The sequence below is a fragment of the Meriones unguiculatus genome, chromosome 14 (genome assembly GCF_030254825.1).
Source record: "Meriones unguiculatus strain TT.TT164.6M chromosome 14, Bangor_MerUng_6.1, whole genome shotgun sequence".
Classification (NCBI taxonomy): domain Eukaryota; kingdom Metazoa; phylum Chordata; class Mammalia; order Rodentia; family Muridae; genus Meriones; species Meriones unguiculatus.
Window position 1 is genome coordinate 53,302,839 of NC_083361.1, and position 16,860 is coordinate 53,319,698.

The 16,860-nt window shown below is 47.5% G+C and overlaps 1 protein-coding gene across 7 annotated transcripts in view; it reads left to right on the plus strand.

Annotated features, from left to right (window-relative positions):
- Apba2 (amyloid beta precursor protein binding family A member 2) overlaps positions 1 to 16,860 on the plus strand; it is a 236,214-nt gene that overhangs the window by 201,959 nt on the left and 17,395 nt on the right. For 6 of the 7 annotated variants that reach the window (XM_060367275.1, XM_060367277.1, XM_060367279.1 and 3 more), the window contains 2 exons: positions 13,714 to 13,859; positions 14,814 to 14,849. In XM_060367275.1, coding sequence (XP_060223258.1) covers positions 13,714 to 13,859; positions 14,814 to 14,849 — 182 coding nt within the window. The remainder of the gene's footprint in view (positions 1 to 13,713; positions 13,860 to 14,813; positions 14,850 to 16,860) is intronic. The other variant, XM_060367281.1, reaches the window with a different exon arrangement.

Sequence of the window (16,860 nt, forward strand, 5' to 3'; positions counted from 1 at the left end):
CAATTGTGGTTCCCTCCTCTCAGATGACTGTAGTTTATATCAGGTTGATAAAAAGCAAAACAAAATCTTAGCCAGACTCTGAAAGACTCTACCCAACATTGTATAAAAGCAGATAATGAGACTCATAAACAAACTTTGGGCAGAATGCAGGGAATCTTAGGAAAGAAGGGAGAGATAGTAAGACCTGGAGAGGACAGGAGCTCCACAAGGATAGCAACAGAACCAAAATATCTGGGCACAGGGGGCTTTTCTGAGACTGATACTCCAACCAAGGACCATTCATTACATAACCTAGAACCCCTGCTCAGATGTAGCCCATGGTACCTCATTATCCAAGTGGGTACCCTAGTAAGGGAACATGGACTGTCTCTGACATGAACTCAGTGGCTAGCTCTTTGACTGCCTCCCCTGGATGAGGGAGCAGCCTTGCCAGGCCACGGAGGAGGACAATGCAGCCAGTTTGGATGAGACCGGATAAGCTAGGGTCAGATGGAAGGGGAGGAGGACCTCCCCTGTCCGTGGACTTGGAGAGGGGCATAGGAGCAGATGAGGGAGGGTGAGGGGGATTGGGAGGGGAAGAGGGAAGGGGCTACGGCTGGGATACAAAGTGAATAAACTAATTAATATAAAAGTAAAAATTAAAAAAAATCTTACCCAGAACACCTGGGCATGCTGTGGCCCAGCCCTGTGCAGTGTACTATTCCTGTATCATGTCACCTGACCAGTTACCCTCCAAGAAATATGGACTTTCTGCCCCACAGCTAAAGTAATATAGTTGATAGCCATGGCTGAAGAGGGATAGGGCCATGCCTGCACTTAGAGCCATTAGCTTTTAGTCTGTGATTTCTATCCAATGTGCCCTTGATGATGAGGAAAGTTGGGGGTGTGGCCTGGTGGTAGGGCATATGCATGACATATGTGAAGCCTTGACGTCAATCCCAGCACTCAAAGTAATAATAGGCAGATGGATGGACGGATGAGTAGGTGGGTAGAAAGATGGGAAAACCTGCATAGGAAGGTAAGCAAAACCCAACTGTGCCTCGTTTGAATCAGGCGCAGTGATCTAAGCTCTCCAATATATCAACTCTTCACTTAACTCTGATAGCAGTTAAGAGGTAAGCATCATCGCAGAGGAAGGAATGGAGGGTCAGTGAGAGTGAGCAGTTGGCTTGAAGTCCCCTGAAGACTTCCCAGAGTGATGAAGTTTAGAAGGCACCTTCCAGATGTTCATGAATCCCGGCATAGAGGATGTGTCAAGAATTGCACCCTGTGTAGAAGTCCAGCTTGCATGTGCTTTTCAAAACGAAAAAGATTGGTACTAGCCAAATGCAGTGCCACCTAGTGGTGGCTGCATTAGTCCAAAATAACAACGATGACAAAATAACAAAGTACCCCGTTCCTCCCTGTATGTGAGCAGATGCTCTTGTGGGATGTGTGCAGTCCCAGAATCCCACCTCAGCTGTATGCTCATCCTGCCATAATTCTTGGCCTCATGTGTCAGGGCCAGGTTGTTCCTTAACAACCCCATCTGTAACTTGTCAGTGTGCCATGCCTAGCCTGCATGCTGGCCAAGAGGAAGAATGGGGACCCCAGTGTACGAGGCTTCTTGCCCAGGAGCTGAGACTGCCTTTCAAACTTGCCTTCTATCAGGGGTCTTCACGGTGGCAAAGCCACCTAGTAGGGTGCTTGGATCCAAGATTTCCCTTGCTCTTAAATGAATACCTGGGGCCAAGCCTGTTCAGAGGACCCCTGGATAGAGGTGTCCTCTTTGACTGTGAGGGTACAAGGCTCCTGAGATGACAGAGGTGTAGGGCAGTGTTGGCAGGATGGGTATCAGGTGGCTCTGTGGGACCACAAGGATCATGGGAATTCAAAGAGGGGTTAGGAAAGCAAACAGCTTTTCTCTTTTACAAACAAGATCATTTTTGGTTAGTACTCAATGGCAGGCATTACACCTGTTTTAAAATAGGAACTTTTATTGCTTAGCAGAGGGCTTTAAAGATTTCTTTAAGATAGAGTTCAGATCAGGCCAGGATCCACAGAGGTGAAAATGAATTCCCTCTGGAAATCCCTGTGGAATGTCCTTCTTTTGTACCTGCACAGTTCAGAAAACTCAGTTCAGAGCCTGTCTTCTCTTCAGTGGAAGCCACTACTAAATCTCCTTTGACTCCCCCCTGAAGCTTCTGGGATTTATACCAGCTTATATACAGACCTCTGCTGCAAATAGATGCTGGCCACGTGGGGCCTTCAGCTTGCACTTTCTTTTCTTGGTAAATGCTGGAGATTGCTGGGATCCGGCTGACTGTTCAAGCTAGCAGTCATCCAGAGCATGACCCCTGGATGGTCAGTGGTGTATCAACCAGTCCGTTAAAAACCAACTCTTGGGGGGTTTTGGCCAGTGCAGCAGTAAGCAGCCATATGCTGAGATGTGAGTTGTTCTAAAGGAGCACTTAAAGCGGAGTTAGCAGCCTTTGTCAACTATAGAGCATGCCAACTTTGATGGACATGGCTGAAGTGCCTTGGGGGCACGAGACAGAGACCTTGATCACTGTGCTAATTATTTTTCATGTTGCTATGATCAAATACCCAAATAAACAACTTAAGAGAGGGTTTAATTTGTGTCACTCTTCCAGACTGTGCTCGCCAGGCTCCATTGCAATGGGCCTGTGGTGATGAAGCATGTGGCAGGCCAGGTCAGCTCACTGAATGGCAGACAGGAAGGAGAAAGACAGAGACACAAGATACAGCCCCTAGGAATATGTTTTCAGCTGACTTAACTTTCTTTAACCAGGTGCCACCTCCAAGAGCTATTATTTCTTCCCAGTGGTGCCAACAAGCTATGAACCCATTGGTGAATTAAACCATTGATTGGATCAGAGACCCCAGGACCCAGTCGCCTCTCAGTCAGTGATTAGATCACTATCTGGGGATCAAGACTTTTGGTGAGACACTTCATATCCACACTCTAACAGCTCTAACTCTTAACAGCTGTTGATAAAAGTGCTGGCTCACCCATGTGCTGTGCTCTCCAGTAGATGATCTTATCCTGGGCACTTAGGTATACAGTGGCATCATATTGCCCAGGCACTAGGTATAGAGTGGCATTCTTTCACATGGTTGTCTTTCCTCAGAAATGAAGATGAGCATCATGCCAGTAGTTTATAAGTTAAGCTAAGCCATTCATGTCTCCCTCCTGCCCTCCCTTCTGGTTTGGTTTTACTTCTTTGCATTGTGGCCCATGTTGGCCTCAGATTCATGCTTCTGCCTCTCAACTGCTGGGAGTGAGGCACAAGTTACCATGCCTGGCTTGTGTCTCTTTTCCCAAGCCTTTCCTGTACATTGTTATTGTGACAAAATAACTAAGATTTACTTATAAGCAGGAAGGTTTCAGGCTTTGGTTGGGTGGCTCTGTTGTTTGGGGGCCTGTTGTGAGGCAGAACACCATGGCAGTAGTGAGGGGGGGAGATTTTACCTCATGGCATCTTTATGTTTCTTATGGATTTGTGCTGTTTTTGTTTTGTTTTGTTTTTTCTTCTTTTCCACTTAAAGGATTCTAGGATGCAGAAAGAGAGAGAAAGGGTCAAGCTCCCAAATCCACTTCAAGGTCACACTCCAATAACCTAATTTCTTCCAACTATGCCTCACTCTTTTTTTTTTTTTTTTAATTTGGCTTACACTTCCACATTTCTTCCATCAGTGAAAGAGGTCAGGTTAGAAACTCAGACAGGGTAAGAACATGAAAGCAGGAGCTAATGCAGAGGCCATAAAAGGGCGCTGCTTATTGCCTTGCTCAGCTTTCTTTTAGCCTCACTCTTAAAGGTTCTATTACTTCACGTTAGAACCATCAGCTGGGGCCATCGCATTTAATACGTGGGCTTCTGGGGGGACACTTCAGATCCAAATCATTAACATAACATTTGTGGAATGGAGGAGGCTTCTCAGTGGCTCAGTGTTTACTGCACAAGCTCAATGGTCTAAGTTCTGCTCCTTAACATAACCGGACAACAACATATGCCTGTAACCCAGTACTGGCGAGCAGGGAAAAGGGAGCGCTGGAGACAGGCAAATCCTATAGGTAGAAGGCTGTGGCCAGCTGGTCTACCTGGAACCTGAAGCTTCCATTTCAGTGAGAGACCTTGCTTCAAAACTTAGAGTGAAGAGCCATAAAAGAAGACAATTGGCATTGACCCTTGGCCTCCGCATGGGTGGCCACATGGGTGCCTGCAGCCAGAAGCACATACACACCACACATACATACACACCTACATACCCCAAAAACTACAGTCAAAAGAACTTACCCTTTGTCCATTCCTCAACTGGATCTAGTCCCCAACCCCCTGAGATTTACTAGAGTATAACTGGAAAATAAAAATATGTTTGTAAATGTATACAACATGCTTCTTTATAAAAATGCATTGTGATGTAATCTCTACAATCAAGGATAGTTAATATATCATCACCTATCACAGGCCTCTTCTGCGTGGAATAGACAATATTTAAGATCCATGGTCTTAGCAAATTTCTAACATACAGTTGTCTTTTGATATCTAGGGGCTCCTCCATGATACCCCATAGATCCTCAAGTCCTCTATAGCAAATGATACATTGTGTGCTTGGAACCTGTGCAAGTGCGTACTCATGTGTACCTGGCTTATCTCTCTCTCAGACATACAATATTAACGACAGGTAAATGCTGTGTAAGTGGATATTTTATTAAGTGTTGTTTAGGGGATAAGGGCAAGAGTAGATTTCTGCACAGGTTCAGTACACATAGAGTTAGAAGTTATTGTCATCCCCAGTTGGTTGACCTGAAGATTGGGACTTTCGGACCTGTGGGAAGTGGACATTAGTCACCATGCTTCTGCGTGGCCTGTTTCGCGCTCCTGTGGCTGACGCTGCTATGTTTTGACCAGTGTTTCTCTTAAGTCCTGGTTTGGCCTTCGTGTTTGTATGGATTTGTGCTTTTTTTTTTTTTCTTCACTTAAAGGTGGTGAGCTCTTTGGTTTACATTGGAGGTTTTCCCAGGTTACCCTTATCTGCGTTTTCATGAGCTTGATCTGTTCTGACAGAATCTCACCCGGTATCACACTCTAGCTTTGAACTTGCGATCCTCCGACTCGGTCTCCCCAGTGCTAAGTTCACGGGTGTGAAGAGCTGCCCCCAGCCTTTGTTTTCTTCTGACTCTCTCTTCCCCTCTCTCTTTCTCTCATATATTGCTTTGCTGAAATATTTTATTGTGTTCAAATGATTGATTTCTTTTTTCAGTCTTTAAGGTCTGCAGAATCCTTACATTCTTCAAATTAGTTTTTTAATGTTTTCATCTAGAACTTCAGTGATTTAAAAGATTAAATTTGATCCATCTGCAGTGTTTTGGTGTATGGGTATAGACAGAGGTTACATTTTGAGCGCCGTGAACCCAAGCAGCTGACCGGCTGTGGCAGAACAGCCCTGGTGGAGGGCACTGCCTTTGCTGTATTTTTCAGGCTCTGAGTCCATCCGGGACTAGTCCCCCAGATTCCAACTGCGGCTGCTTCACTCATAGGGTTAATGTGCATTTTATCATGTGGCGGGGCGTGTCCCTGTCCTTATCACCATCATTCTTTTTCATATCTTCCCTGGGGACTCTTGTGGGGCTGTTTTTCTGTATAAGGTTTTGGATCAGCTTGTTTAGTTACACACACAAAAATTTCTCTTGGGACCTTTATTTGTCATGTGTGACATTTATCTACTTAGAGGGAGTCTCAGTTCTACAGTGTAGATGCCTCCCCAGCCCAAGGAAACTTTCTCACCCTATCAGGTCAGACATGTTTATTTTTAAAGCTTGTTCATAAGCTCTAACACACATCACTTTTTTCTATTCTTTGGTGTTTTATCCTACTTATTGTTTTGATAAATGTTATCTTTTGCTTCATTACGTTTTTCTGACTTGTTTGTAGGTACAAAGAAACTTATTGATTTTTTATATCAAATTCTAAGCCATTAATTCAGTCAATTTTCTTAGTTTTTCCCCCTCAAAATACATTTTTATTTGTTTTCTTGGCTTTTCCCTGGCATAGAATCATACCATCTGCAGATAAGAATGCCTTCCAATCTTCTTTCTTGTTTTCTGTCACCTTTTCCTCTTGCTGAATTGGGTAGAAAATAAGCAACAGTGTTACATAAGAGTAGGATATGCCCACTAGTTTTTTTGTTTGTTTGTTTGTTTTTTGTTTTTAAGTAGCATCCTTTTGAAAGACCCATCCTTTCAATTTGTTATCATAAAATTTCCACACCTACAAAATTAGAGAGAAAACTAGCCGGCTTCAGACTCGGTCTGCAGCTCCTCATGTCCCATGGTGCTTAACCTCCAACCCACTCTCCTCTGGTTCTCTAAAGCAACCCCATTTTTCCTTTAAGTATTCCAATTATGGATCTCTAAAATATTGGGGCTTTATTAGAAATAATTTCAATGCTATTGTCACAACTAAAATAAAACGAGCAGTCATTTCTGTGTGTCATCCAGTGCTGGCTAATGTTTGCGTTTGCCCATGCCTGGGATCTAAAAGCAAGGTTCCCTCCCTCACGGTTGATGCATTTTATACTGCTCTTCTCTATCTTACAGATTCTATTCCAATCTTTGGGTTCTTTTTTTCTATTTTTTTTTTCCTGTAGCTGTCATAAAACACTGGCCAAAATCAACTTAGAAGAGGCAGGCTTTATGCATTTTACATTTGTAGGTGACATCTCATCACTGAGGGAAGTCAGGTCAGGAACTCAAGCAGGAGCTGGAATCAGAAGCCATGGATTGTTGGTTTCTTCAAAGACTGCATGCTTACCCAGCTTTCGTATGTAAGACAGGACCAGTCTTAGGGAACTCGCTGCCCAGAATGAGCTGGGCTCTCCTCCATGGAACAGCCATCTAGGCAACTCCCAGGCCAATCCGATCTAGACAATTCCTCAAGGCAGGCTGTTGTTTCAGATGACCACATCAAGCTGACGACACTAACCACGACACAGGGTGTAAGTCTCTGTATCATTCACCCAGTGGCAGTGTTTGTGCTTGGCTTGGTTGATTACTCTCTGGCGGGATTGTCTTCATGCTCCTCTGTCCCTGTTCAGGAAAATGGTCAGTGTTTAGATACAGGGCTCTCATAATCAGTTTGATTGTTTGAGCAGAACTTCATAGATACTGTTACATCTTTTTTTTTTTTGGGGGGGGGGAGCTGACGGTATCTGGTTATCTCTCTTTTGATGATTATAGCAGCAATAAATGATCATTATTTAGATCCATTCATTGGCCATTCTGATAGCATCTTTTCTTCTGCTGTTGTTTCTCTGAACTCCCATATAGACAAACTTTCCCTCGTCAGGTATTATAGTGCCCACAAGAAAAGCTGGCTAAGTCTTGAGTCCTTCTCTTTAACAATGTTTAAAAGAATCGGTTTTTCTACCAACCGATTAGGGACTGTCACTTGGCATCCTTGGGTTGCATCCTGATGGGGTAGTCCTGAAGATACTTTGCTTATGGATGCTTCCATGTCTTTAGCCAACTGCTCTTTGCGGGGGGGGGTGGGTTGTTCCTCAGTCTTGTCATGATGGCCTTAGTAGGTTCCAGTAGTCTAGCATATTTCAGTTTTTGTCCTGGGATTGAAATCAATTAATTCTTTCATCATGGAGCTAGGTGAAATACTGTTTAGAGACTAAAACCCGGGTGCAGTTCAGGCTCCTTACTGCAGAGGTTAGGAAGTGCACACATGTGGCATGCACGTGTGACAAGGCTCCCAGCAATCCCATCTCCTGATAGTTAAGGCCGTGCAAGCCCCTCACTCTGACCATGAGCTGGTAGAAGTGATTACTAGGATATCACTTCCAAAGTTAGGTTATAGAAAGAGTGCTTTATGCCTCTCTCCCTCTTGCTTGTTCTCTAAGGGAGCCAAGCTGCTCTGCTGCAGTCCCCGAGTTTCTGTCCAGAGAGGCCAGCAGGCAAGGGACCTAAGTCTCTGCCAACAACTCTGGGAGGGAACTTGGAGCTGGTCTTTTTTGTTCAGGCCTTATGATTGTAACAGGCTTCACAACTACCTTGACTACAGCCTCCACAGAGTTCTGAGCCAAAAGCCCCAGCTGAGCCATAGTTGGATTCCCAAGATAATAAGTGTTTGATGTTTTAAGCCACTAAATTTGGGGATAATTTTTGTGCAATTATGCTCAATAAACAATAACCAGTGTGCTCTATTTCCAAAATTGAACTGCATAATGATTCATACTGATATTTTGCCAGGGCTCCAGGGTTCTTGCGTTTGTGCTCTCTTGTTCTTGTGTCCCAGGTTCTGATTCTCGACATGATTATGCATTTGTCTTATTCGGCTTATCACACCCCAGTTCCAGAGATAACAGTATGAATGGTGCCAAGGATGTAGGGCTGTGGGCTCAGTTAGGATTTCCTGGCTTTTATTCCTGTCTTTGCAGCAGAGCCCAGCAGGGATGGGCCACCAAATGGCCTCGAGTGCGGAAGGGATCATCTCCAGGAGCCCTGGGAAGGCTCTGGGATCTACATGGTAGTCTATCCCAGACCAATGCTGTGCCCTGTGGCCGCTTTTTTGCAATGCTTGGAAATCATGTTTAGTTTTTCCATTATGATGCAAATTAACATTTAGATCAATTTGTTTCATTTTCTTTTAATTCTTAGAAGTGAGCTTTTGTCAGTATGACTATGGAAAGTACTTGCATGGATCCAAAATCAAACACACACCCAGGGCATGTGCAAAGGTGTTCAGTTGTGGCTCCTCACCTCCTCCTTTCTCTGTAGATACTTCTCTCTATGGATAGCATTTGTAACATTTCACATGGGTTTTTTTAGATTTCTAAAATACTCCATTCTTTGTATAAACTTTTCAATGAACAATATGTAAAAGTCTTTTAAAAGTTTTATGTAGAATTTTATGGGGAGTGATATGATGTGTTTTTTTTACACACTTGGTTTATACGATGGTTCATGTTTCATATATCTTTATCGTGATTGTATCTTCCCCTCTTTTAGTAAGTGGGGGTGAATTTAGACTTCCTCTCTCCATCATGCCTTCCTTCTAAACACCAGTTCTAGCCATGTGCTCAGGTCCTGAATGGTTCTAGGACTGGGGTTCATAGGACCTCAGTGTAGGATGACTCCTGCTCAGCTGTGCCTGGGGTCTTTCCAGGTTCTTGCCTTCACAAATAGTGGCATTAAAAAAAAAAATGCCTCCTCTTGTTTGGCCAGGTTCTGTTTATTTATTTGCTTGGATTTTGTTGTTGTTGTTGTTGTTGTGGTGGTGGTGGTGGTGCTGGTTTGTCCTTTATCTTAGAAGTCATTCACCCAGACACAGCTAATGCTTAGGGGTCTCCTCTGCAGAGTTAGCGGCTGGATGCACTTGACTTCAGCCTTTCGTTCTCTGCCACAACTTCTCCTCCTCCTGCAGCCACTGACCCTGGTCACTCACTGTGTTCTAAAATACCACACCAAGTCACCGTGAGTTGCTGCTGTCTGTGACAGTCCTGCCTGTGTCAGGCCATCTGTTAGTAGCACAGGCCACTCTGCTATTGGGGAAGAGGGGTGCGCTTCTCAGAGGCCTGAGCTGTTATAGGCCACAGAGCCTTTGCAGAGTGCCCGGAAGCCATGCCTTTCAAACTTGGGGCTCCTTCCCATGGGTTGTCTCTTCATTGACCTAGGTGGCTGTCCTGACAAATGGACTTAAGTGTCCCCCCAGAGTGACATGTCAGATTTGTGGCCTTTCTGTGGCTATGGAGGTAGGTGTTTCTCTCTTTGCACCATAGTCCTCACAAGACCTGATGCCTCTTCTTCCTCCTTCCCTCCCACTGCACCCATCTGCCCGCCTTCTATCTCCACACACTAGCAATCCTCCTCTTCTCCTTGGAGCCGGAACTGGGGAATGGCTCACAGTCTACACCTGCCCACACACCTCACCCCAGGGTTTGGCTCCCCCCTGCTATTCCTTGAAACTGCTCCAGGGTCACCGCTGGCTGCCTTGTCAGGATGCCCAGTACATGGGGGCCCCTTGTAGATGGCCTCCTGCCAGCATGGTACAGATGGGCTTGTCTCTCTCTCCAAGCTCCTTCTCGACCCGAGGCCTGGCAGAGCTGGCTCCTGGGACCTCCTTCTGCCACCTCCCTCCCTGTCCTCCCACAGTGACTCACCTAAGCCTGTAGCCCCAGTTGGCACCTCTCACAGTTCATTCTTAATCTTCCTAATCTGGGATGCCTCCTGAACTGTAGCTGGAAGGTGCCTGGCTCCTGCAGCTAAACTGGTCCAAAGTCCTCACTCGAAAGGCCAGTCTTTTCCCAAGGGACCCTTCCTAGTGAGTAGAAACTGCAATCATCTAGACATGGTTCCTCTTTCCAACCCCTCTCAACCTCACCTCACATGCAGTCCAAAGTTTGACTGAATCTCTCAGTCCCCACCATCCTTCTGGTCTACATCATTCCTTGCTTGTTTGGTTCATTGCAGTGGCCACTTAGTTGCTTTCCATTCTTCCTCTCGTTTGTCTCTCTGGAGAAAGTAGTGTCCTTGGGCTATTCACCTGGTTGGTAGGCTGGAGTAAGTTTCTGGAATGGCTCCAAAGTCCTTTATCTGGCCACTACTGCTTCTGTACTTTAGCCTATTCTAACTTCTGGCTCATTCCTTGCACCAGATCATCTGGATGTCCTTTAGTCCAACTGAATTGCTTCTCTCTCTGCTGTCCCAGGACCTTTGTGCCTGCTCTTGCCTCAGCCTGGAACGCTCTCTGTGACTTGCTGATATCTTCCAACTGTAGAGACTTCAACTCATGGCAGCCCCCCACTCCGGTTCCTCTAGCTGTTGGGCCTGCTTCTTCTCCTTTGGAGCCCTCCCCTCCCTTCCTGGTGCTCACCACAGTTCTTCCTGATGAGTTTATATTGACCTGTGGACCGGTGTCAGCCTTACCCTCTAGCCTGTGAGCCATGTTTTGAGACATCACAAGTCTTCTTGGTCAGGATGCTGATTTGAGGAAAGTCATTTGACTTTGCTTAAAATGGTCTTTCTCATAAAAACGGGATAATGAGGTTGATTTCATGGGGTTGGGAAGGACTGATGGCCGGGACCCTGCTGTTACAGAGCAGATGTAGCAGCTGCACCTGGGGCCTGCCAGCGACACAGAACCCCATGCATTTGGTGCTGTGCTCTAGCCCCCCAAGCTATGTCCTGTGGCCCCCAGGGAGAAGTGGGCAGTTTCGGGGCTCGGGAGAGTGACTGAGAGTAGGCTGGTGTGCTGGCGGCATCTGCCCCCTCCCTCCATACAGGCTTTATCATCCTCGCCGGGTAGCAGGGATGTGTGGTCCCAGGTCTGGCTCCACAAGACCCCAGACTTCCCTGTCCACAGAGCAGGCAAGAAGCTGCAGGTCCCGGTTCAGACCCCATGGTCACACACAGAGCACAAGGATCCTCTGAGCAGCACGGCAGGCTCCATAACCAAGCTGCAGACGAAGGCTGCTTTAGGCAGAGAAGGAAGAAGAGCATCTCACACCCCTCTCAACTGCACACACCGGGGACATGGGCTGTGTGAGTCAAAGGTATATCAGGAAGAGGCAGGTTGCCCCCTGGGGACTCAGGCTCACCTGCCTGGTTAACATTTGTAGTTACTGTGCTCTCCGTCTCCCTCTGCTGGTATCAGTCAAGGGTTGGTGCTAGAGTTCAGGAAAGAAAGAACAGATGCCTGTCATACCCAGACGTCTGTGCCCTCCACCGTGCCCTCAGATTAGTGAGGAGTAACAGTCCTGTCAACAGTCTCCTCAGGCACGTGGATGAAAACAGGAGCGTGAGCCTCATCAAGATCCAGAAAGCTGGTCAGGTCACCTGGGGAACTGACAGAAGCAGACTCTGAAAGCCCACCGCAGTCAGATTCAAGAAGACCAGGCCTGCCCTGTCCCTCCCTCTCCCAGGATGGAGGACACTTGCCTAGTGTGGACCCTGGTACTGGCCGAGTCTCACCAAAGGTAGATGAAGTCCTTGCACCATTCATGGACACAGTAGTCTTCATCTTTTGCATGCATGCATACATACATACATACATACAAACATACACACAGGGAGACAGGGAAGGGAGAGAGATTATTATTATTGCGTTGGACCCACTTGTGGATTGCAGACCTATGAGATGCCCCTTGGCCAGTGATAGACATCTCTAACCTGCCTTCAGCCTGGAGCCCCAGAGGTCAGCGTGGCCTGGTCTGGGTGTGATGGTTTCTGTTTTTTGTGTTGGATAGCCTCAGAACCCCCTGGCTGGTCCACTGGCACAAGACTGCCACCAGCTCCAGTCCTAGGGCTATGGTGCCTTTGGTAGGAAAAGGAGCCTGATTAGACCTTGATGATGGAGAACTGCAGGCCAGTGACGCTGCCTTGTCCTTGGAGGCAGGGCGTGAGAGACCTCGCTTGAGAAAGCCAGAGTGGGTCTTGGACTTCCAGGGGGTGCTTGACCTGGGAAACCCCCAACTGGGAAGGAGTCTCATGATCCCACCCTGTTCCACCGTAGCTACCCCGAAGTCTCAGCTCAGAGGCCTGGGAGCCACAGGCTTGCCAGCCAGAGCCTTGATTCCTCTTCTTTATCCTTTGACGGAGTGATACAGGCATATAATTAACTTCAGTCATTTTCACACCCTGTTACCCACCTCAGTCCTCCCTTCTAAAACCCCTTTTTTTTCCCCAACAAGTCCCCACTCTCTTTCCATGTCTTTGTGATGTTTGTGTTCTTGGTATGTATGGGTATGTGTGGTGGGGGGGAGTGAGGGAGAGACAGAGAGAGAAAGAAAGAGACCAACTGAGTTTATTGGCAGCTTGTATGGCTGGGGGGGTTGCTTATTTACTGGATGCTAGCAGTTACACCACTGAAGAGAGTGACACTCCCCCTCCGCTGAGCAACCATTTCTAGATCCTGGGGAGGGGAGACCTCATGCGTCCCTTTTCCTTCCATGATGAAATGTTGACGGGTTCAAGCTTGTGCAGGCAACTGCAGCTGCTTTCAGTCCTTGAGTCTTTTCTCTGAATGGCTCTCATCTCAGGAGTTTCTCTGCACATCGTGACCCCTCTGCCCCCTCCGTCTCCTCTAGGGGATCCCTGGCTTACAGAGCAGTGCTGGCTCACCAGCGCCACTGCCCTGGGCCTAGGCACCTGGCCCTCAGATGCCAGACCTGCCTCCATCAAGTCTGCGCCTTCAGGAACGGAGCGCCCGTGTTGATGGCCCTTGCATTGAACAGTAGAGGAGGAACATTCCATTGGGCAGTTTCTGTTGTGCTGCCATGGATAGAACCAGGACTGTGCTGCCCAGCTGGAGCCCGTTTTGGGTGGCATGAGAAGCTGCGGAGGAGGGAAAGTCTGAGAAGAATTCATCATGAACTTACACATATCTCCCCGACAGTGTGGAAAGTGCTGCTGTGTTTGGCAAATGGTCCTTTCTAGGACACAGCTCATGTGTCACCCTGGAGGCTGAGCTACCTTGAGAGACAGTCATCTTGGGGTCCCCATTACCCCATCCATCACCCCATCCATGCAGAGGTGTCCAGCCACGTGTCAACTGTGTGGCTTGTATTGGCTTTCCCTGTGCTGCAGGTCCACAGCAGAGCTCAGCCCTCCTGCCTCACTATCCTGGTTCCTTGGGCTGGGCTAGGCATGCAGGTGCTTGTTCCCCAGTGGTTTTCTTTTAGGAAGGTACTCATACTCCACTTCCTCAGTTCCAGGGCCCTGTGAGCCAGAAGACCTCATCGATGGAATCATCTTTGCAGCAAACTACCTGGGCTCCACCCAGCTGCTGTCTGAGCGCAACCCCTCCAAAAACATCCGAATGATGCAGGCTCAGGAGGCTGTCAGCAGGGTCAAGGTGGGCGTACTTCTGGGGCCTGAGGGATGCTTGGGTGGGCCCTTGACAGGAGCCCAGAACTGGGGGAGTCCAGTTGGGTCTGGAAGCTCTATTCAGCACAGAAGACAGGCATGCCCGGCATGCGAAGTAGACCTATAGCCCGGCTGGCAAATGCTCAGCTGAACATAGTTGTCACTGGCTCCTTACACATGGTCCGTTCAGTCCCTGGGAAATAATTTTTGATGATAGCTAGCGGTTTTGAAGCATTCCAGTCTTTAAGCATATTTGTATGGAGACTTAAATCCTGTCCCAACAGTGTATTTTTAGCACCAAAGTGCTTGCAGAAGCAGGGGAGAATACATCAAGTGTCACTCAAACGCATGGCCTCGAGGAAAGCTGACATACCCAAAGTGCTGTATGTTTTTTGGCCTGCGTGGCTCTTCTGGCAGGTGATGATGGGCAAAGCTAAGTAAAGTCAGGGGGAAGGAGCGTGGCAGTAGGAGCTTGTGCCCCACCCTGGATAAGGAGGACAGCCTGAACGTGTTATCAGCCCGGGGGAATGAAGAGCACTGTTGTACCCCCCTCTTTTCCCTACCACACACTAAGCTCTTCGGATGGGAGCGGCAGGCACCACGAGACTATCCGTGCTGGTGAGGAGAAGGCAAATAAGGGAGAGGCAGGGTGTCTACCCCTGTCCCCTGAGGCTCTGGGCCCTATGGCTCCTGAGCCACCTCAGCCTGTTTGTTCCCTGGGACCTGAACCCATTCCCGGGTGTCCCGGGTGGACAATCATTTCTGCCACCGGGGGGCAAGCATGAATGGTTTCTCTTTGCTCTGTTTTCTCAGCACAGTGGTGACTGTACGCTGCTCCCTGCAGGGGACCTTCGGATTTTGAGTTCTTCCTATTAAGCACAAGGCTGAAATAACCTTGTCACAGCTTCCTTCCTGATTCTCTTTTCTTTTCCATGCTGCGCAGAGGATGCAGAAGGCTGCTAAGATCAAGAAAAAAGCGGTGTGTAGGACCCATGTGGGCTGGAGACAGTGGTGCTTGCATGCATGTATTTGTTTTGTGCGTGCATGCCTGTGTGTGTGTGTGTGTGTGTGTGTGTGTGTGTGTGTGTGTGTGGTGTGTCTTGCTCTGTGCATGGGGACTTCTGGTGGGAATTCTAATAGTACCACAGAGCTTGTAGGCTTTGTTTCCTTGTTAGGAGAATGCTGGCATTTTAGAATGAAGCCATACTGCTTATTTTGATGTCGCCTTTTAACCAACTGTCTTTTCTGCTGTCTCCCGTGTCCTGGAGCGTGGTCTGTGTCTTCAGAGTTCTGTTTTGTGTGGGCATTTCTAAACACGGCGTTTGCTATGACAGTGCAGTGTGTCTGGCACCAGGCTTCCCACATAGGGTTAACTACACTGTTCTGATGTGCGGGCCCTTTAGTTTTTGTGCACTAAATCAGCACGAAGAGTAGTTTGTCTTCGAACTGTCCTCTCTACCAGATATGTATCAGTGGCTGAGCAGCCGCCTAGTGAGCAAAGGTATCGGAACACACAGGAGAAAAGAAAAAGAAAGAAGAAAAAAAATAAAAAAGGAAAAGAAAATAGTTTTCAAGCTTGGGTAGACTTTCGAAAATTGGGTTGACGGTCACTGGTTTGTTGACCTCGTCATTTTGTAAGTGCTGGTTAGTTCTATGTGTTCATACAGAACGCCAGCAAGCTTGGTGTCAGAGGGCCCAGGATGAGGCCATGGAGACTCGGTGCTGTGGCCTGTTAGCCCCTCAGTTCTTATGCTTCAACAGCAAGAGGTCTAGATTCCCCTGTCCTCAAATTAACAGTATCGGCCGGCGCTCTGGCCAAAGGACCCCACCTGCTGAGTTCCCTTTCCCTATAGTGAATTCCGTATCTGGGGGATGAACTCACCCCTCTCCCTCTGCCCTGGCAGGCTGGATGTTAAGAGGCTCTAGGCAAAGCAAGACATGTTGAAGGCCTGTGGTTGTGCTTCCCTGCAGAAGAGTGCCACCTCGCCTGCAGTCTCCTGTCTTCCTCTGCTGCCCATGGCAGGGGAAGCTGGGAACACTGGGGTCCTTACAGATTGCTGCGTATTTCTGGATCTGTGGGCCCACAAGTCCTATAGGCTCTAATGGGGCCAGACATGGTCTAGCCCTTTTCAAAAAGGCATCGGCAGCGGGCCATCTTTGCTCAAGAGGCCTTCTTTCTCTCTGGGCAGTGCCTGGGGTCATTGTGCAGCGTCCCTCTGTGATCTGGCTGAGCCACGGCCCACTCTATTCTCTGGTGCCCTTTTGTAGGATTTTCCTTCTTTCCATTTTTTGCCAGGAAGGTCATAGATGACCTTCCCCATCCTTTCTGTCAGTTTCTCCTTCATCTCTTTACTCACCTTTCACATCTAGTCCACTTGGGTTTCTTCACTCTGCTTCCTTCCCCGAAGTTCCTACCACCAAGGCCAACCTCTAACATTTTAAAATTTTTACTTCTGGCTTTTTCTGCTTTTAAGAAAGACAGTTTTAAGCTATAATCCCATGACATAACATTTAAAGTAAAGTGGCAGGTATGGCGTATGCTGTATGAAGATGTCACAATATAATAATGAATCCCATTCATTACCTTGTATGCCCACCTAAACAATTAATTTAGACCTGTGGCGTTGGGGGTTCCATTGATGTCAGCTATAACCCAGGTTGTTTAAAACAGAGGAAAAACCCATTTGTGGTCCTGAATATTTTCCTTCTACTGTATTGTCTAGGAATCTTTCTCTCTCTCTCTCTCTCTCTAAAAGCAGTATCATTGTGTGGTGGACTGACAGACCCAGGGATCTTTGCCCTTGAAAACAGAACTAAGCTGTATAGTGTCACTGAAATGCGGGGCCTCTCTGCAGCTTAGGATTCTGGAGAACTTGTCTGCGGGGAGAATTTCGTTCGGAAGTTTGTCTACTGAGTAATTGAGTCACATTCTGGGCTATGTTGTGATGGAGGACACCACTCTGGGCCCCCAGTGACCATGTTGAATTATT